Source organism: Felis catus, chromosome B2, assembly GCF_018350175.1.
Source record: "Felis catus isolate Fca126 chromosome B2, F.catus_Fca126_mat1.0, whole genome shotgun sequence".
NCBI lineage: Eukaryota > Metazoa > Chordata > Mammalia > Carnivora > Felidae > Felis > Felis catus.
In genome coordinates, this window is record NC_058372.1 from 124,819,122 (window position 1) to 124,840,629 (window position 21,508).

Here is a 21,508-nt window from a genome sequence, read left to right on the forward strand (position 1 = left end):
GAAAAAGCAGTATTCCTGGTTGGTAGAGCATCATCCCAATTGCTGAGTCATTTTCCCAGAAAAGTGAAAAACAACTCTGATTTAGATTCACATTTGGGTACAAACAGATGAGGACAGAATAAACTGCAATGCCTTGGAGTTCATGAACTCCCTGTGCATATTTGTATGGATTATCTTCCACAGGGATGTATATATACATGTGTATATATATGTATATATACACACATAATTTGCTGTAATTTTATCTAAATAAATATATAGATGTATGGGGCACCTGGGTGGCTCAGTCGGTTAAGCGTCCGACTTCAGCTCAGGTCAAGATCTCATGGTCTGTGAGTTGAGCCCCGCGTCGGGCTCTGTGCTGACAGCTCAGAGCCTGGAGCCTGCTTCAGATTCTGTGTCTCCCTCTCTTTCTGCCCCTCCCCCAGTTGTGCTATTTCTCTCTCTCTCTCTCTCAAATGAATAAATGTTTAAAAAATTTAAATAAATATATAGATGTCAATGAATGGCAGAAATTATTATAATTCCCATGATGACAACATTAATATATTGGATGTTTCTAGGTGATCTTAATTAAGCCTCTATTGAAATGAATGTATATATCTTAGGGCTGGAAGAAAATAATTTGCTGAGATGTCAGCTCAGGATTCTTCTAGAAAAACTCTGGAAATGGAGTGCTTTCACACAAGATTCAGTGCCTGGACACCTTTCAGCAACAAGTCATTAAATAGAGAAGTAAGTTAGATATTCTGGAATAAAAGAAGTTTAATTTGTAGGGCTGATTTTACTGTGACATTCGGAGTCTCATGTCACCATATTAAAAAAAACAAACAAACAAAACTCTGAAGAATTTAGTTTTGGAGTCACTTCAAACAAAAACAAACTTCTATTTGTCGGCCCCAAGACAGTCTCTTCTCACTCCAGTCTCCAACTCCTACTTTATGAGGAGCCCCAAGGTCTGCCTCCCCTTTCCCCTGTACCTCCAGGGACAAAAGAGAAGCCTCCAGAAAACACTGTGTGCTGGGGAGAAGAAAAGAGGAGGTGCTTTGGTGGTGTTCGATATGGAGAGTATTCATGTATAATTAATTCTCTGTGTATTTCTTTAATCCTCTCTTCTCAGTTCAGTTCAATGGCCGGGGGATGCCCCTCCTTTGAAAGGTGGTTCAGGAAGTAGTTACTGACTGGCTTAGGCAGCTCTGTCAATCATTAACGGCTGATAGCTCATGCGTGGTTCAGGCCTGTTCCAAGGGAAGGAGACTAGCCGGGCTAAGGCCAAAGCCTGACCCAGTAATAAAGCCAGTGAGTTTGTATATATCATCTGAGCAAAGCTGGACCGACACCCAGGTTTGGGGGAGGGGGGGAGGTCCTTGGCGTAAGTCTTCCTTGGAGACACGTCTAACAATGGCTACTTGGCAATATTTATTAACTCTTGTTTTGGTGAGGGTTATAAAGATGTAGGACTGTGGGTTAGTAAAATCATACCTACTTAAAATGGCCCTGTTGTTTTCACTATTCAAGTGTAGCCTGTAGGTGTTTTCAAGATGAAATGTTTGGCATCTGTTTCCCCAGGCCACATTCGTTTAGGTAGAAACAAGAGCCAGGATTCATTACCTCTTTGTTCTCCAGAGAGGCCCTCCTCGGGCCCCACTGTAATTATATCTCCTGGCCAGCCTTTCCCACCAGCCCACCCAACAAGCCTGGGCTTGTCTCTCTATCCCCAGATAAAAGCAGTTGAAGCGGAAGGGATAGACCTCTGCTACACAGTGAAAGTGCTTCGCGAACTGTAATGTGCTATGCAAATATTAGCCATGAGGTTGGTAGACTGTCTAAGGATTGCTTAGCAACTTAGATTGAACTGTACAGGAAAATGACATTTTCTCTCCCTTATAGCTCTTTCAGGAAAGAGTTGCTCTTATAAGTCATTGGTTTGACCTCTGGACTAACAAGCAACGTCAAGAATTCTTATTCACGATTTTTTTACGATGCACTAAATCACAGTTAAGGTAAATGTAGCCCAAGGATGTAATCATCATTGGTTCTTAAAGGAAGATAAAATATAGTAAAATGTTTATATAACCTTTAAGGGTTTCTTTTTTTTTTCTTTCCCTTAGAAAGAACAAATAAAGCGACTGGTATTTTAAGGTTTATAAACAGAATCTTCTAGTGCTGCTTTCTCCTTGAGGATAAAATGGAGCCTTGGAGGGCTATAACACCTCCACACCACAGTGAGATGTTTAGTTTTTGCAAACATCAGAGACTTCAGCCAGTGAATTTTTAACATTCTCTTAGTATATTAAATTCTCCTTAGAACGGAAGGATAATATATGTCAAATAGATATCTGGTACACAGGTCCATAAATAATTGTTACCTGAACAACGGATCTGAAATGAACGGATCTGAAAAATATCCGAGGAGTGACCAGGGAAGTAACATTTAGGAATACGGGCAGGAATGGTTAACGATAGTCGCCACCGATTGCCAATGGCTTCTTGTTCTTTTCTTGCCCTTGCCTCCTATGTCTGTTATTTGCTTTGAAATACTCCAGCAGAGATGGTGTGATATTTGAATGCACTGGTTGAAATTACATACAGGAACAGTTAGTGTTTTGATCAGGATTTAATGCTCTAAGCGTGATTAGCTAGCACTGTTACTGGAAAGGTCACAATGTCTCAGTTATTACAAGATACTTTGCTAGTTAGCATAGCAAATATCAGACATGAGTTATTATCAGAGCAACCAGTGGCTTGTTCATTTGTCAGATGAACGGTGGAAATGAATTCTTTGGAGAAATTAAAGGTATTTAGATGTGGGACTGAAAATATTCTACAGAGCCCTCCGACACGCCTGTTCCTGGCTGAAGAATCCAGCCAGCCCAGTAGCAGGTGCTTGTAAGACTTTATCCCCAGATCAATGGCCTTGCCAGTCTGGGGGTTTCTGGTAGCCTGAGGCTAGCAATGAGGGTAATAGTAGAATCTCACTTCCGGAACATTGCACTTTCTCAACTGAGCAAACCTTTCACCCAAAGGACAGAGAACTGGGACTCCTTCAAGCCCATAGAGGAGACTGTATGAAGTGCTTGGGGGTTGTTTACTAGGTTTTGTTTAGGGAAACTGTAGGTATAGCAACGTTTGGTGTTAGTTGTTTTCACTACAGCCTGGTGGTGAGGTTGTTGGGAGAGGCGAATCTCTGAACTGCTGAGGTAGCTACCAAAAAGCGCCAGAGTTGTGCAAAACCGGATTGGCCTATTTTAATTTGTAATACCTGCCTTCCACCCTTTCTTACACTTCCTCCTGCCTGTCTCTTTTCAGTCAGCCATTTCTTCTCTCCTACCTGCTTGCTCACCTGCTCTCCTGCGTACCCTCGCCTGCATCCGTGGGTGCACAGTGGTTTGTCCACAGACGGTCCCCGATGGAGTCACCAAGTCACCGGAGGGAGGCAAGCACCTTCCTGGCCGTGTTGAAAAAGGCTGCAAAAACAGGCCACAGAAAAATAAGCTCTTTAGCAATGCTTAAAAATCAGGGAAGGGAACTTTTTATGGGAGTCATCGGCTGGGTTTCCTTTTAGTCCAACTTTACAGCTTTCAAGATAAAATAATAGACCAAACCCCAAATCCAAAATTGCTTGTGGTACATCATGTTCTCTTCTCATGTATCATAAACCACGCAATTTTAGCTGTAACCACTGGAGGTCAATAGAGATCTTGTGGTATATTTTGAGGCTCATTAACATTAGGCCTGACATTTTGTCACTGGAAGTCGTAGCCTTTGTCTGGTACCTGAGTTTTTACTATGGCATCAGGATATGGGACTAATCTGCTCAGTGGAATTACTTTGCCTTGTTTCATAGTAGCTGCATTTCTGCAGAGAGCTGTGTAGGTTTCATAGTTTCATATGAAGGTATTATTACATATTCTGGGCTGCTGCTTTTAAGGGGAAGTTGTATGTCAACTTCTGGTCTCTAGATTTGGCACCCTGAACCCATCTTTAATTTGTAGTGGTGGTTTTGTTGCTGAACATCAATTAGTTTATTCCCCAAAATTTAGATTATTTTTTTTTTTTTAATTTATTTCAGTGAGAGAGTGTGAGCAAGCAGGGGAGAGGGGCAGAAGGAAGGAGAGAAAGAGAGAGAGAATCAATGCAAAACTCAAACCCACGTGACCCTGTGATCACGATCTGAGGTGAAATCAAGAGTCAGATGCTCAACCAAATGAGCCACCCAGGTGCCCCTGGATTAAGTCTTTCTTCCTCTCTCTTTGGGTCAGCCATGTCTCCTCTCCTGCTAACATCTACAGAAACTATTTGCTCATAGTCTAATCCAATTCGAGTTATGCTTGATTTTAATTAAATGTAAAAGCCCAATTCCTTTTAGTCTTTCAAGTCAGCGCAATCAACTTTCTTTTAGACATCTTTATTGATATAGAATTCACATGCAATAAAAGTCACCATTCAAAAGGTACAAGTCAGTGGTTTTAGTATATTCACAGAGTGGTGTAAACACTACCACAACCTAAGTTTAGGGCATTTTCAACACCCCCGAAAGAAACTTCCTACCCGTTAGCAGTAACTTTCCATCTCCACCCCCAGCACTGGGCAACCGTGAAATCTACTTTCTGTTTCTATAAATTGCCTTTTCTGTACTTTTCATATAAATACAGTCTTACAACACGTGGTCTTCTGTGACTGGCTCTGTTCTTGTATTGTTGTTAAATAACAAAATGCAACCAAGTAAATGGGCGGCACCCATTTAGCAAGTGGAGCTGGACTCTGAGAGGAGTTGTACAAAATAAAATGGAAGGAAAGCTTTTATGGTTGGAGGGTGGGGGTAAGAAAGCTATTAGCAAAAAAAAAGGATTGTTCCAAACAAGGCTGTTTGCTAGGGGAAAGAAAAAGCAACAGGTCTTATCACGTACATTGCCTCATCTTTCTTCGGGGGATAGAGACTGTGTACCAGACTTGTTGGTGCAGATGGGAAGAAAAATTTTCCTGACTGACCGGTTAAAGCCCCATTTCTGGGGGAGGCTGAAACTGCAATTATTGGGTATTAAGCCGCGGTCTGGCAACTCGATCTAAGTGACACCATTTGGGGCCCGTGATTTTCTTTGTTCAGCCAATGTTCCCGAGGGTCATCCATTTTGTAGCAAATATCCGTACTTCTTTCCTTTTTGTCGTTAAATAATATTCCATGGATGGATAGTCCATACTTTATTTACCCATTCCTAAGTTGACGGACATTTGTGTTGTCTCCACATTTTGGCGATTGTGAATAATGCTAAGAACATCTGTGTGCAGGCTTTTCTAGATGGATGTCTTTATTTCTTTTAGGTCTCTACCTAGAAATGGAACTGCTGGGTCAAATAGTGACCGTGCAATCAACTTTTGGTTGTTAAACATTTCTTTTGAACCCTATTTATTCTTATAGTCCCTGTTCCCCCACCACTGAAAAAGCTGATGGATGCATGAGAGAATTTAGCATTGCTTGAATGTCTGAAATATTTATATGTAAACTGGGCTGTATTGGTACAAACCCCGTTTTCAAGGCAGAGGAGCCATTGTTTAGATGTTTTGTTTTATAATTTCTGAATAATTTTGTCTTACTGGAAGCAGTCACAGTTATAAAGGTATTAAATAGGATATTGTGGTATAGGGTGGAACTGGGTTGTCACAATTTTCTTTGCAAGTTTTTTCTTAATCTCAGTGAGGTAAGATTTTTCTTTTCTGTGCTCAACTATATTCCACATTGTTCAGATTTAAGAAGATTTCTTTTAATGTTTGTATTTATATTTGAGAGAGAGCAAGACAGAGTGCGAGCAGGGGAGGGACAGAGAGAGAGGAGAACACAGAATCCGAAGCAGGATCCAGGCTCTGGGCTGTCAGCACAAAGCCTGACGCGGGGCTTGAACCCACAAACTGTGAGATTATGACCTGAGCCGAAGCCAGATGAAGCTTAACTGACTGATCCACCCAGGTGCCCCTTAAGAAGATTTCTTAAATGGAGTTTCATGATATTTAAGACATTTTTCAAAGGTTCAGCTTCTTAAACCATCACTCTGGCAAGTTCTTCCTCACCTCAACTCTAGTGGCCCCTCTCCTGGGACCTTTCCTGCACATCTTCCACCCCCAGCAATGTTTACAAACCTTTATCATGGCATTTCCCCCAGTATATTATGCTTATATGACCACGTGTCTAAAAGCTTCCGTTAATGTCATCCCCCTGCTGCTCGATTAGGCTGACGTTTCCTATGACTCCCAAAAGGACACTGGGCTGGTCTGCGTCTGTCTCTCAAAGAATCCCATGAGAAGTTTGCCTCTGGTCTCCTAGCCACACTGGTGGGACCGGTTTCTAATTGCCCCGACTCAGCAGCAGGCAACGCCCCACACAAAGGCCTTTCATTCCAGGGCTGGAGCTGTTCAAACCTGTAGCTTTTCCCGGTGGGTCCTTGGGACGACATTCGTGCAAGTGCAATCCCAAGACACAGATGGACTGTCTTCTTCTGTGTGTGTGCATGTGTGTGTGGGTGGAGAGGGAGGACGTGAACAGCGAAGGATTCACTGTCATCATGTGTGTCCATCACAGCCGACTAGAAATGGGGTGGTCCAGAAAAATGTACAGTGAAGAGAGAACACCCCCCACACTCACCTCCCTGCACCCACCCCCTCTTTCCAAGCGGCCCGTGGGAGAGCTCAGGCCAGGATGTCTATCCCATCTGTGAACTGTGAGGAAATCTGGTATATGCATTTCCCAGAGACGATGCATCTAGGTTAAATTTGAATTCAGAACAGCCCCATCACTCTGAGTTCCTGAGCACCCATTTGAAAGGAGACCGTTTCTGTGTGGAGGTAGCAGAGAGCATATTCAAAGGCCCACTGGGTTTCTAAATATCCAAGACGAGTCTGGAAATCTGGTTCCTCCTGAGTCTTCTCTCTCCTCAGCCCCAGGTTGTGGACATGCTCCCGTCCTTTCAATAGATCACATGGTCATGGATAACCATCATTTGTCACTGGGGCAGTTTTTAGAAGCGGATGAAGCTAAGAAGGAAAACCCTTGAGTTTTATTGGGTGGGGATGGGGACAGAGGGAGAGTGGATGGTGGGAAGGTCATTGGCTTATGCTAGGCAAAGCCTGTGCGCTTGAAATTCTCACTTCCCATTTTGTAAGTGGTACCACTCTTCTATGGTGGTGCCACACTTTAAAAGGTTTAACTTGTCTTCTCAGCACTTAGCACCACCTGACATTATGTTATATACAGTGCTTGCTTACTTACTGTGTGTCCCCTCCACTAGACTGTAGCTCTGTGAGGGCAAGAACTTTTTCTGGTGACTCTCTGTGTCCCTAACATTTAGAACAATACTAGGTACACAGCAGCCACTGGGTAAATGCTTGCCGAATGAAGAGATCCTAAACACTCCTAATTACAAGAATAGCAAAAAAAAAAAAAAATGATCAGAACAACTTGTTCATTTGCTAGCTCCCTGGGAGGAAGGAACTTTTCAAGATACTCCAAGTTCTCAAGTATAGGCGATTACTAATACTTTGCTTCGCTCAAGACTTTTCACTATTGAATTAACTCAAGACTCCTATAAAACAATTCCAGAAGGAATTTTGCACAGTAATAATACCCAAGGGTGGCATGTCACACAACTCCGGGGGTGCTGTTTCACACTGTCATCTGTGTTAATGGCACCTCCTGAAGTCGTTCATTGCACAATTTCCCAAATGCCGCAGCCCTGATAATTAACGCTACCGGCCGTTTATAAGGCACATGATATTAGCTTCCACAGCTACCAAGAATCCTATTACTTCTGTGTAGGAGGAGTGAAATTCCCAGATAAATCATAGGAAAATGGAGAAAGGTTTTAAGAGAACATTTGTCTCTGTTCTGTATTGAAGAATCTGTTTAGGAAATGTCCAGGAGGGTTCCGGCAGAGTAAGCATAGAGGTGGCTGCACACGAGCCCTAAGTAGGCTAGCAGGTCTTAGGAACAGAAGAAGAAAACCCCAGGTGCACAGTAAGCATTCAGTGGATGTTTGTCATCTTTCCTCCTGTTCTCTCGGTGTATTCTTTTGATGTCATGGTTAGAATGCTTTCAGGTGCAAATAACAGAAATGGAATTCAAACCAGCTTCAGAAGAAACGGGAATGCCTTGACTTAAGATTGGTCTAGCTTCAGGCCCGGAGAGATCCTTGGATTCAAACAATGTCACCCAGGCCGTGGGGCCTGCCTGCCTGCCCCCCTACTCCCCCCACCCCCACTGCCTTCTCTTAGCTCTGCTTCCCTTCGTCTGTTGCATAAAACTGAAACAGTAAGTGCAAGACCCTTGTGCAGGAAATTATAAACTTGTGTTAAAGGACAGTTAAAAACAAAAACTGAAAAGAAGATGTGCCATGTTTAAAGATGCCCATTGTCTTGAAATTAGTCTTAAAGTTCAGGTCAGTCCTAGTGCAAATTCCCAAATAGGATACTCTTATGGACCTCGAGAAACTGATTCTAAAGCGAATCCAGAAAATAAAATGGATAGCGACAGCGGCGCCTGGGTGGCTCAGTCAGTTAAGTGTCTGACTGTTGATTTCAGCTCAGGTCACGATGTCAGGGTTCATGGGACTGAGCCCCGTGTCAGGCTCTGCAGAGACCGTGGGGAACCTGCTTGAGATTTCCTCTCTCTCTCTCTCTCTCTCTCTCTCTCTCTACTCCTCCCCAGCTCACATGTACATGCTCTCTCTCAAAATAAAGAAATAAAACTTAAAGAAAATGGATACCAACAGTTAAGAAAAGTATAAATATAAAGGAAAAAAAAGAGTAAGAGTTATATTACCAGATATTAAAACCACATTTACCCCTTTAAGAAATACCTGTAGTCAGATCTCAAGTATAGAGGGGAGCAAGGACAGAGACAAGTAAGAACTCTGAACTAAAGGGGCAACCCGTAAAGGTTGGGTAGATCAGACGCCTGGGCAGCTACATAGATGTTTTCTTTCTTTGGTGCCTGTTTAGTGGGCCAGACACTGTTGATGACCCGCATGCCATCACCATTGCCTGTTTCTTCTCCATATTCCTGACAGAGGCCCTTCTCCCCAGGCATTATGTGTTTCAGAGGTGTCACCCTGCCCCACCAAGGGCGAGTCAGGCTTGGACAGGTTCACAATGATTCCACCCCCTTGGTGGCGTCTGGATTATGAAAGGGCATGTAGACACTAATTCTGCCTAAGGACACATGGCGAGTGGCTGCTAGAGAGCTTCTGGAAGAGTTTTCTTAGCTCTCAAAGGGACTTAAATAGGGGCTTGAGGAAGGGACACGCCCTTTCCATCTGTGGTTCCTGTTGTGTGAGGATAATCGCTCACTTTGTTAGTCATTCGGAAATCACCTCAGGGAATGAGCCTAAGGACCAAAGCAAACTACTGAGGAGGCAAAGTGAAAATATGGAAGATTCTGGCCTTTGATGACCTCATTGAGTCCTTGAAATCACTAACCCTGGAGCTGCCCTGATTTTCCCTATTGCTTAAGTGAAAGGAAGATAAATAGGTTTAATATGGCCCATAATGATCCATTTATGGGCCCTTCTCTGGTCATATCAACCCTCCAGAATTTAGTTGTGAACCAGCTACCTTTAGAAAAATAAAATGCATCAAAAGCTCAACTGACGCTCTTTACACATGGGAGAGAGCCAATTAGATTCCCATGCAGGTCTCAGAACCTCATGAGCTCAGGACCTCCAAAAGGAGTTCCACCTCCTCCTAAGACCGCCCTACACACACCCAGTGCTTTGTACTCGGCTTCACATGAGCCCCGGGATCTGCTGCTACTGGGAAGTCAAATTCCCGGATGCTGAGAAGGGCTGGGCCCATAGGATCACTTGGAGTTTGTAAAAACAGACTCTGAACCCCATCCGTGGAGATTTTGGCTCAACACGCGGGGATGGGGCCGAGGAAGCAGTATTGACTCCATTCCCAGAGTGCTGTGGCGCACAGCCAAGGGTGACCTGATGGCCCCAAGAGTCCACTCTTCCTCAGAGGCAGGAACGCAGGATGCACGAGTACCCCGTTCCTTCTATTCCCAACGAAACAGAATGATCTGTTCGGGTTCTCTAGATGCCTTTTTCATCTTTCCCTGGCACTGCTGCTTCGTGGGTTTCGACTGTTTCGACTGTGTGGGTTTCGACTTGACACGAGTAATAAAGGAAATATTTCCCTCTCCTATAATTGAAAAAATCGGAGTAGGTTTGGCTGCAGTTGAAGCTCAATTCAGAGGTTCAGTAATAAAACCAGTGACTTGATTCTTTCTGCTCTTCAGCTCTGCCTTTGGCAGTCCTGGCTTCATTATGAGGTTTCCTCCGTTGTGAATGGACATAAAAATAATTTCTTTGTTTGAGCTTCACTCTGCTTGGACTAGCATAGGTCCATGCCTACTTTTGCCAGTTGCTGTGGCCAGGAGATTGACCCAAATAAATGGAATTAGCCTTTATTCATATGCATTTTGGAGCCAGGGATGGAATCGGCTTCTACAGAACCATATGGATCACCCTATAGAAACTGAAGTTATTTGACCGGAAGAAGGGGAAGTAAATGATGGGTGTCGGAAGAATGCTGTCTCTTCATCCAGCATTCAACAATTATATACCGAATGCCTACCATGTGCCAAACACAACTCTGGGTGCCCGGGATTCAACACTAAACAGAGTGTAAAACATTCCTGCCCTCCGAAGTTCATATTTTAGTAGAATAAAATATGTCCTATTTCAGGACAAGGGGATGTCCCTGCCTCTCACCGGATATCCGAGAGCACAATGTAGCACCAGCACAAATATTTTGGAGTGTTTTCCGTGTTTCAGAAGTTAGAGCAATGTGGCAGACTGAATAGTGGCCTCCAAGTATGTCCACACCCTCACCCTGGAACTCGTGGATGTTACGTGATGGGGCAAAGGCAGTTTGCAGATGTGATGAAGGATGTTGAGGTGGGGAGGTTATCCTGCGTGATCGGGGCTCAACGTAATCACACTCGCCCTTAAAAGGGAGGCAAGAGGCCCGACAGACCATGTCATGCCAGAAGCAGTGGGAGAGATGGAGACGTGTGACAATGCTGTGCTTCGAGAAGCGGCCACGAGCCAAGGAAGGCCGGCCGCTTCTAGAACGCGAAAGGGACAAGGGGACAGATTCTCCCCTCCGAGCCTCCAGAGGGGGTCAGCCCTGGCAGCACCTTGCCTGGAGCCCAGTGAAACTGATTTCAGACTTCTGACCTCCGGAACTCTGAGAACATACATTTGCACCGCTCTAGGCCAGTTAAGTCAGCAGTAATTGTTAAACAATGAACAGGAAGTTAATACAAGTAGTGCTTTTCTATTTTTATTATTTTTTTCATTCCTTATTCTAACTTACATGTGTTTTCTCAGCCCCTGCCAAGTCAGAAGCACCGTACCAAGTGCTGGGGGCATAGCAGCAAACAAGACAAACACCATGCCTTCTTCCTTGCGGCTTGAGGTGCAGTGGAAGAGAAAGACTTTCAATAGTGAATGAGCCCCAAAATGGATGGAGTTTGAGGGTCAGCAGGAACGGAAACACAAAAACCATGCTTAGATTACATTATAGTGCACATCAAGTGCAAAGGATACAGGTTTCAGCCGAGGACAGGAGATGACATTGAGGGAGGAGTGCTCTGTGAGCGGCAGGAGCCTCCTCCGACAGGCAAGGATGTGGGCAGCAGGAATGGTCAGCCTGTTGGGGAGGTGGGGGGATTCTGTCAGCACCCCAGAAATATCACCCTAAAATTTCACTGCCGTTACCTTACATGGTCACCAATATTGTTGCGAAAAATGGCTTCCCACCAGCCAGGTAACTTAGACCCGCCATGCTGGTTCCAGGTACACTTTCTTGCTCCTTCCCCAGCACCATATTGCTTCACTGGCCACAAGTTATACCGTATGTATCATACATGGAAGGTCGTACTGCACTTTGATAACAATGAGAAGTCTGTGTACATGCATTCTCCTTTATTTCCCAAGCAGGCTTGACCAGCCCCCCCCGGATATCAGATAAATAGCTCCGACCGTGCTCAGTAGCAAAGGAAAAGTAAGAAGACCTCAGCGGGTCCAGGGGATCAGGACAGCCTTCCCCTGAGGATCTGACATTTAGGCTGGAGTCCGAAGGATACGTAGGAGGCTAGACAAGCAAAGACTAGGAGAATGAGTGCCCTACTTGGTAGGGACCACCTGTGTGGAAGCCTGGGGCCTTTTTTATCTCTTCAGTAGTAATTCCAGGCTTTTGTAGAAGCACTGGAACATGTGAGTAGGCAAAAAGAGGAAAATCACCCAGAATCCCCCCACCCAGAGATAACCTAATTTTTTATGCTTATGTGCCTCCATGTAGCTATGAATCAGCATAGACAAACTATTTTAAAATCTTTAAAAAATTTTTTTTTAAGTTTATTTATTTCCGAGAGACAGAGAGAGCGAGCGGGAGGGGCAGAGCCACAGGGAGAAAGAGAGAATCCCAATCCGTACCGACAGCACAGAGCCCAATGTGGGGCTCGAACTCACAAACTACGAGACAGGACCTGAGCCAAAATCAAGAGTCAGACACTTAACCGACTGAGCCACCCAGGCGCCCCAATTTTAAAATCTAAAAAGATTTTAAACTCTTCAGTCACCCTTCCTTATCGCTTTCCCCGCACCCAGCTTTGTTCTCTCATTCACCGAAGACTTCGGCATACGTTCTCCCCTCCCTTTATTCCCCAAACCTAATCATTATTCTGTGTGACCCTGGCATCCGTTGTGGAAGCCCACCTAACCCAGACCCTGGCCGTGCCATAAAGTGGTGGTAAAGCCACCAGTCGAGACTCCAGGGTACTGCCCGGGGAGCAAGAAAGCAGGGACCTCTGCCATCGTGACTTCCCCTCTCCAGGCCACCGCTGCAAGCTGTCCTCTCAGTGGTTTTCATCGCAGTTTGGGCTGCTTCTCTCTCCTTCTTATCAGAAATTTAAGAGCTGAGAATTAGATTCAAGTGCCGTATTACTAAGCCTTGTTATTTTTGCAAAGTACACATTGTACATTCAGTAGCACACGGCAAAGTAGTGTCATGAATTATTTAAATGAAGATATCCTTGTCACAATAAAGGAGCAAAGCACATTTTGTTCATTGTCTCTTTACATGTTGTTATTTCTCTTCACGGATTTCTTACTTTGCAACATTAACTAAAATGCAATGAGCCACGATGTCATTACCACAAACTACCCTAGTTCTGCTGCTTGGGTACTGATTTTTTTTTTCTTCTTTTTATGTGGCTGAAGCATGTTCCTTTTTTCTTGCTTAAGATTCATTATACTTGAATGTGTCCTTGTAGCAGTGCTTGCTACGAACGAATGTAAAACATGTATAAGTGAGGTCCACTTTAAAAAGTAACTCAGGGGGCGCCTGGGTGGCGCAGTCGGTTAAGCGTCCGGCTTCAGCCAGGTCACGATCTCGCGGTCCGTGAGTTCGAGCCCCGCGTCAGGCTCTGGGCTGATGGCTCGGAGCCTGGAGCCTGTTTCAGATTCTGTGTCTCCCTCTCTCTCTGCCCCTCCCCCGTTCATGCTCTGTCTCTCTCTCTGTCCGAAAAATAAATAAAAGTTGAAAAAAAAATTAAAAATAAATAAAAAATAAATAAATAAAAATAAAAAGTAACTCAGATCCTTGGGGTGCCTTGCTGGCTCAGTCAGTGAAGTGTATGACTCTTGATGTCGGGGTTGTGAGTTCGGGCCCCGTGCTGGTTATAGAGATTGCTTAAAAATAAAATCTTTTGGGGGCACCTGGGTGGCTCAGGTTATGACCTCGAGTTTTGTGAGTTTGATTTGAGCAACGCATCAGGCTCTCTGCTGTTAGCATGAAGCCTGCTTCAGATCCTCTATGCCCATTCTCCTGCCCCCCCCCCCCCCCCCGCCGCTCTCTCTCACTCAAAAATAAAATAAAACATTAAAAAAAAAAGAAGAAAAAAGAAAGAAAATATTTTGGGATACCTGGATGGCTCAGTTGGTTAAGCATCTGACTCTTGATTTTGGCCCAGGTCATGATCTCATGGTTCATGAGATCAAGCCTCATGTCAGGCTCTGCGTGATCAGCTTGAGATTCTCTCTCACGCCTCCTCTCTCTCTGCCCCTCCCACTTGCTCTCTCAAAATAAATAAACTTAAAAAAATAAAATGATAAATAAATAAACAGTAACTCAGGTTCAGTTCTTCTCCTTTGCTTGGCTGGGATGGAACAGTAGACGGTGTGCGGTGGGAAGGGGGTGGGAACAAAAACTCAAGACACTGAGGCCCGTCTTTGAAAAGGAGGCTGAAGACATTTCTGTTTTGCACCTTATTTTATTGATCTGCTTTATAATTCTAAGTGAGAGCATACTGTCCTCCAAGAACCAGTGAAAGGATTGTGAAGCCTGTCTGGGACAGTGAGGACTCAGATCAGCGATCCCCGGGGATTAGCTGTTCCTGGTGTCCTCACTGCCTCATTGGGCTTGAATGTTAATCTCTCAACAATGAGAGGAGCCCTCGTGACACTTTTGTCTGTGGATACGATATGCTGCCAGTACATGCACAATTCCATCCTTTGCTCTCCTGCTTACACACACACACACACACACACGCACACGCACACACACACGTGCGCGTGCACGCACGCACTCCCCAGACTGGCATGCCAATATGTTCATTTTATCCATCTGTCTATCCCTCTATCTATTTACTTCTTTCTTTTTAATTATTTTAAAGTTTATTTATCCATTTAGAGAGAGAGAGAGCACAAGCAGGTGAAAGGCAGACAGAAAGGAAGGGACAGAAAATCCCAAGCAGTCTCCACACTATTAGCGTGGAGCTGATGCGGGGCTTGAACTCATGAGCCGTAAGATCATGACCTGAGCCGAAACCAAGAGTCGGACACTTAACCGACTGACCCATCCAGGCGCCCCACCATTAGGTTCATTTTGAACCACTGTTTTGTCTTAGGTTGTGACAAAGCTGCATGGACAGGGATCAAGAATGAGCAGTGGGCTCAGATAAAGCCAGAGGAGTAGAAACACCCAACATAATAGGCAATCATTAAACCTTGCAAATGATGTAGGCAGCCTCTTCTTTAAAAACAGAAATCAAAAAACCTTTTTATTTTGCAATAATTGTTAACTTATAGAAAAATTGCAAAAACTTGTGCAAATAATTCCTTTATACTTTTCACCTGGATTCCTTAATGGTTAACATTTTACCATTTCACCTTATTATGCTGAATCATTTGAGAATATGTTGCAAACATGATGCCCCACTAAAGCTAAGCATCTCAGTATGTGTTTTCAAAACAAACAAACAAACAAACAAACAGGACATTCTGCTGAAAAATCAAAGTACATCCTCCAATATCAAGAAATCAGCACTGATACAGTACTATGGTCTAATCCACAGATTCCATTTGAATACTCCTGATTGTTCCAACAATGTCCTTTCCTTCTCAGTCCAGAATCCAATCCAGGGTCCTGTTGTATTCGGTTTTCACGTCTCTATATCCACCTTTGATGGGGAGCAGTTCCTCAGTTCTTTCTTGTCTTTTATTAGTTAACACTTTCAAGAGTACAGACCTACTTGGGCACCTGGGTGGCTCAGTTGGTTAAGCATCCAACTTCGGCTCAGGTCGTGATCTCACGGTTCATTGGTTTGAGCCCCACGTGGGGCTCTGTGCTGACAGCTCAGAGCCTGGAGCCTGCTTCAGATTCTGTGTCTCCCTCTCTCTCTGCCCCTTCCCTGCTCGCACTCTGTCTCTCTCTCCTTCAAAAATAAAATAAAACATAAAAAAAAAAGTACAGACCTACTTTGTTGAATGACCTTCGATCTGTGATTGGCTGATACTTCTTTAAGATCACATTCAGGTTATGTGTTCTTGGCAGGAATAACACAGAAGTGACGCTGTGTTCTCAGCGGATCACATGGGGCATATTATGTCGATTTGCCCCATTGCTCATGCTGTTGACTTATCATCACTTGGTTAAGATGATTAATTATTAGGTCTTTGGTACTTATTAATTAATAAGTAACTAAAAAGACTTTGAGTGATTAATTTTAAATTAACTTAAAAGTATTTGAATCTATGCAAGTACCCTGTTCCTCAGCATACTTTCACCCACTGGTTTTAGAATCCATTGATGATTCTTATCTGATATAATTATTACTGTGATAGCTGCCAAGTGCTCATTTTCTAACTTCTTAATTCCTTCTACATGTATTATTTATTGGTGTTCAGTTGCAAGATACAAGTTTCCCTTCTCCCAAGATTATAGATGAGGCTCCAGTTAGGCAAGCAGTTTGGGTAAATTAATGATAAAGACAGTCTCTGGGTCTCATGGGTCTTCAGCAACTTGTTTATGAAGATAACTAAGTTCTTTTTTCGTCCCTAATTGGAGATAGTGTTTTCATTTCACATTGGAACTTTCTGGGGCTTGACCCACCCTGTGGGAATTTAGCCTATGCATTCAGAGAAGGTCACAGAAAGTCAGAGAAGACACATTGCAGAATGAGATCCGTTCAGAGACAGGATTTGTCTTCCAGTGAGTTAATCTGTGTCCAATAGGATCTGGTAACAGGGTAGCAGTAGCCACTTAGCAGTGAAAAATAGTTCCATGGTCCCCATGGCTTGAGATAAAAGAGTTCTGGTGAGTTCTATTGCCAAATTTTCCAATCAGCTATGAGACTGGTCACAAACATCTATAACTTCACTGAGATTGGAGGAGATTAGGGGTTCCAGGTAAGACTTTCATTTGCTAATCCTTGGATTGCTTCCAAACTTTCTTGTTCTAGTGATTCTTATTCATATATGATGACCTATTTGGTGGCTTGGGATTATAACAGATGTTTATGGCCAATATCCAGAGAGGGCAATTAGGAATTAAGTATCTCTTTTTTTTTATAATTGGTGGCTACAGGGCCAGCAATGCATCTTTCATGAACCATAAAACATCTCTTTGGTCTAAGGCCTACATAGCCCCCAGATTTCTTATTCATTCAAGATCCATTTGTGCTTAGGTGGCACACAGAGTAATGTAAGAAGTGTTCTTGATGTATGCTATATTTTTATAAACTTTTTAAAAATAGATATCACATTAAGAAATTATTGTTGAGGGGCACCTAGGTGACTCAGTCAGTTAAGCATCCAACCTCGGCTCAGGTCATGATCTCGCGTTTCATGGGTTCGAGCCCCACATTGGGTTCTGTGCTGACAGCTCAGAGCCTGGAGCCTGCTTTGGATTCTATGTCTCGCTCCTTCTCTGCTCCTCTCCTGCTTGTAGTCCATCTTTCTCTCTCAAAAATAAATGTTAAAAAAAAAAATTCTTATTGAATTTGTTTAGACATGATGATGGTATTATAGTATATGCTTTTTAAAAATGCTCCTATTGTTTAGTAAGGCACACAGAAATATCAAAGAAGAAATCCCAAGAGAAATGAGAATATTTCAAATGGAATGATGATGACAATATAACACATCTATGTGGGTGAGATGAGTGCAGTGACCCGATGTTTTAGGCTGGCTTTAAAATAAAATGGGAGTGAGGGAGGAAGAAACAGGAGGAGGAGGGAGAGAGGAGGAAAAGAAACAGGAGGAGGAGGTGGAGGAGGAGGAAGGAAAGATGATATAGCAGAAACCAGACTGGCTACAAGATGATAATTATTAAAATTGATTAATGCAGGTCATAATAGTACTACAAACATTAGGGTGAAATAAGACATTTTCATATAAAAAGAGAGTGATAAAATTTGTTGTCAGAAGACCTCCAGTGAAGAAAGGCTGAAACAAATTCTTCAGGCTAAGGAAATTGATAACAGATGGAAACTTGGATGTACAAGCAGGAAATGGTAATGTGTGGGAAAATGTAAAATTTTAAAGTTATTTTACAGACATATGACTGTTTAAAGCAAAACCAATGTATTATGGGGCTTATAACATAAGTAGATGTGGTACTGTGACCAAAGCTTAAGGATGTCAAGAACTATACCATTGCACTGTTCTTTAATTTTATATGAATATTCACTCTAAATAGACTATGAAATGTCAACAATGTGTATTGTACTTGCTAACAACAACTCAATTGCGTAATGCAAGAGATATCCTAAAAAGCCAATAAAGGCATTGAAATGGAATACAAAAAATTTATTATCTCAAACCAAGACAGGAGAGGAGGAATAAATTTTCATAAAACAAATGGGAAAAGCAAAAAACAAATAAAATTAAGACCTGGATTCAACCATATCAATAATTATATTAAATATAAGTGGACTAAACCTTCAAATAAAAGGCAGTGGTTGTTAAATGAGCTTTAAAAAGAAAAAAACAAAACAAGATCTAACTGTATACTGACCACAAAGGATACACTGTAAATATAAAGATTCTGATTGGTTAAAAGTAAAAGGATAGGATATACATACTAAGTATATAAAAGTAGGATGGCAATATTAATATCAGACAAAATGGACTTCAAGATGAGGAATGTTACTAGAAAGACAGAGAGGGACATTATATAAGGAGAAAAGGATCCCTTCATCATGAAGTCATAAAATAATAAATATGTATGTACCAAATAATAGAGTTTCAAATCACATAAAACAAAACTGAGTAAATTATAATAGAACAACTAAACAAAAAAAAATCAGTGAGAATATAGAACTGAGCAATCTTCTAAACCACCTTGACCCAATATTTATAGGAAATTAAAGCCAACAACTTCCCAATAGATGAGTTTTTTTATGAGCAAAATAACTTTCACCAAGATACATAATTTCCTGGTCCAAAAAATAAGACTCAATACATTTCAGACTTGTTAAAATCTAATTAAGTATAAGTTTTAACAACAATGCAATAAAATTTGAGATTAAAAAATATAAAATATCTAGAAAACCCAAAAATATTTATCTAGAAAATCCAAAACTATTTGGAAGTTAATTCACTTATAAAAAACATGTGGTCAAAAAAGAAAACACAAGGGAAATTAGAATATTTCAAATTGAGTGACAATGAAAATACAACACATCTAAATGGCTGAGATGCAGCTGAAGTACAGCTTAGAGGAAAATATATCCTTTAAATTCTTACCTCAGAAAAGAAAAAAAAGGATTCAAATTAACTATCTAAATTTCCACCTTAAGAAACTAGAAACAAACTCAAATTACACCCAAAGTAAGTAGAAGTAAAGAAATGATGAAGAGCTGACATCAATAAAATAAAAAATGAAGAGAGAAAATTTATGAAAACAAAAGCTGTTAAAAAAAAAAAAAAAGTAATTGAATTGATAAACTCCTGGCAAGAATAACCAAGAAAAAAGAAGAGTAAATTGCCAATATCAGGAATGAAAAAGGGAATGTTGCTATAGATCCTATAAACATTAAAAAGATAAAAGAGAATCAGAGGCTCCCGGGTGGCTCAGTTAAGCATCCGACTCTTAGTTTTGGCTCGGGTCACGATCTCACAATTTCCTTCACTGACTGCGCAGAGCCTGCTTGGGATTCTCTGTCTCCCTCTCTCTGCCCCTCCCCCACTTGTGGTGTCTCTGTCCCTCTCAAACCAATGAAATTAACTTAAAAAAAAAGATAAAAGAAAATCATCAACCATTTTATACTAATTAGTTCGACAATTTAAATGGTTGTTTTGCAGATTCCTTGTTTTTAAAAGTGGTTTTGTAGATTCCGCATACATGAATTGAGACAGTTTTATTGCTTCCTTTCCAATATGTATACTAGTTACTTTTTTTCCTGCCTTGTTGAAATGGCTAGGATCTCCGGCGCCTGTTAAATTGAAGGAATGAGAGTGAACATTCTTGGTTTGTTCTTATGTTAGGGGTAAGGCATTAATATTTCACCACTAAGTGTGATGTAGCTACAGGGTTTTATTCTAATAACACCGGGAAGTCATTGTAGGGTTTTACTTGCATGAGTGACATTATCTAATTTACATTAAAAAAACCAAAAACACTTGAGGGGGCGCCTGGCTGGCTCAGTCTCTGGAACATGTGACTCTTGATCTTAGGTTTGTGAGTTTGAGCCCCACGTTGGGCATAGAGGTTACTTAATGAAAAAAAAAAATTAGAAAAAAAAAACCCTCCACTGCCATGTAGAGAATGGGCTCTCGGAAGAGGAGTGGAATGGGGGAGACTATCAGAAGGGGTTATTGCGGTTGTGCAGGAGGGAGAAGGAGGAGCTTTGCAGTGGTGATAGCAGTGGAGGTGGAGAGAAAGTGGTTGGATATGAGGGTACATATTTGTAGGGCTGACAAGACTTGCTGATTTATTGAATTTGGAGTAAAGGAAAAGGCAGAAAATCCACATTTATAACTTAAATAACTATGTTTATTTCAGACCTTTTTCCTGTAGATTTTAGATATTTTTATTATTCACCTTTAGAATGGATCAGTGAAAGTAGATACAGTATTTTTAAAAATCTAGCTGTGTGTTACCTAGGATTTAAGTTTTGTTTTGTTTTTTTATAGTTAGAACATTATAGAAAGAACAATGACCAATATGTGTCCTAGATTTTTGGTCGGTTTTAGATACTAGCGTTCTGAACTAAATTTCTGTATCTTTCTTTGTAGGATTGTCCAAGAGTGGTTTTCAGAAAGGATGCAAATGGCCAAAGTGGATTTCTCTACGGTGTTACCGCGCTTCATTTCTCTATATATCTTTTCCTTTCTGAATCCAAAAGATTTGTGTGCAGCTGCACAAGTCAGCTGGGCCTGGAAGTTTTTAACTGAACAGGTTGACTACTTGTCACTTCCTACCGATAGGGCACAAATAACAGCTGTGTTCTGTAAGGAGACAACTGGGGTAGCTTCCTTCCCTGAAGACAGTAATGGAGAGTATTTGAACCATAATTAACTTACCCTTCAGAGCAAACATGGGGAGAAGTTAAATATGATAATTTATTTTGGAAGTGAGCGGATATACACTATTCTAATAATTCGTGTAATTTTAAGAATCTTCAAATGCTCAATTTAATTATTTAGAAAACATTTTACCGTGGCTAAAGAAGTCCACTTCTTTCCTGAGAAATTATAGTTAAGCTTTGGTTATTATATGGTATGATTTTATCCGTGATCATTCACCTCGAAAATTGCTGTACAACCACAACCTCATCTGATCCCTCTTTGGCTCACATCTGTTAAAGAATGTAAATCTGGATTTCCAACATCCTCTGCCATTAACTCTGCCTCGGGCTTGTCTCATTTTCTTCTTAAAAGATTTAATGAAATGTAATGGCAGACATACTTGAATACAAGTCAATAACTTAACTTCTTTAACGTGTACAAACTTCCCAGAGTGGGCTAGTGTTAAGCTTCTGATCTCAGAAAATACCTAGCTTTCCATGGAGAGGCCACATGCAAAACCAACTGTTGAGTCCTGGGTTTACAGCATTTAAGAACCCAGGCGAGGTGTTGGCATATGTATTGTTTTCTGACTTTTTACTTTTCTATGTCCTCGTATTTAAGGAATATGTCTCGGAAACAGAATGTGGTTGTGGGGAGTTGTT

At 41.9% G+C, this 21,508-nt stretch overlaps 1 protein-coding gene and 1 long non-coding RNA gene across 12 annotated transcripts in view; one reads left to right on the forward strand and one right to left on the reverse strand.

The window, feature by feature from the left end:
* The first annotated feature begins 608 nt into the window (after positions 1–608).
* The window catches only part of ECT2L (epithelial cell transforming 2 like), a 68,726-nt gene continuing 47,826 nt past the window's right edge, over positions 609–21,508 (forward strand). For 8 of the 11 annotated variants that reach the window (XM_019831302.3, XM_045058119.1, XM_045058112.1 and 5 more), the window contains exons 1-3: positions 609–735; positions 1,891–2,003; positions 20,574–20,736. In XM_019831302.3, the coding sequence (XP_019686861.3) occupies positions 634–735; positions 1,891–2,003; positions 20,574–20,736 (378 nt within the window). In that variant the 5' untranslated portion in view covers positions 609–633. The remainder of the gene's footprint in view (positions 736–1,890; positions 2,004–20,573; positions 20,737–21,508) is intronic. The other 3 variants (XM_045058114.1, XM_045058118.1, XM_045058120.1) reach the window with 3 other exon arrangements.
* LOC123385556 overlaps positions 1,997–21,508 on the reverse strand; it is a 34,721-nt gene continuing 15,209 nt past the window's right edge. The window contains exon 3 of the long non-coding RNA XR_006598339.1: positions 1,997–3,467. This is a non-coding gene — a long non-coding RNA (uncharacterized LOC123385556). The remainder of the gene's footprint in view (positions 3,468–21,508) is intronic.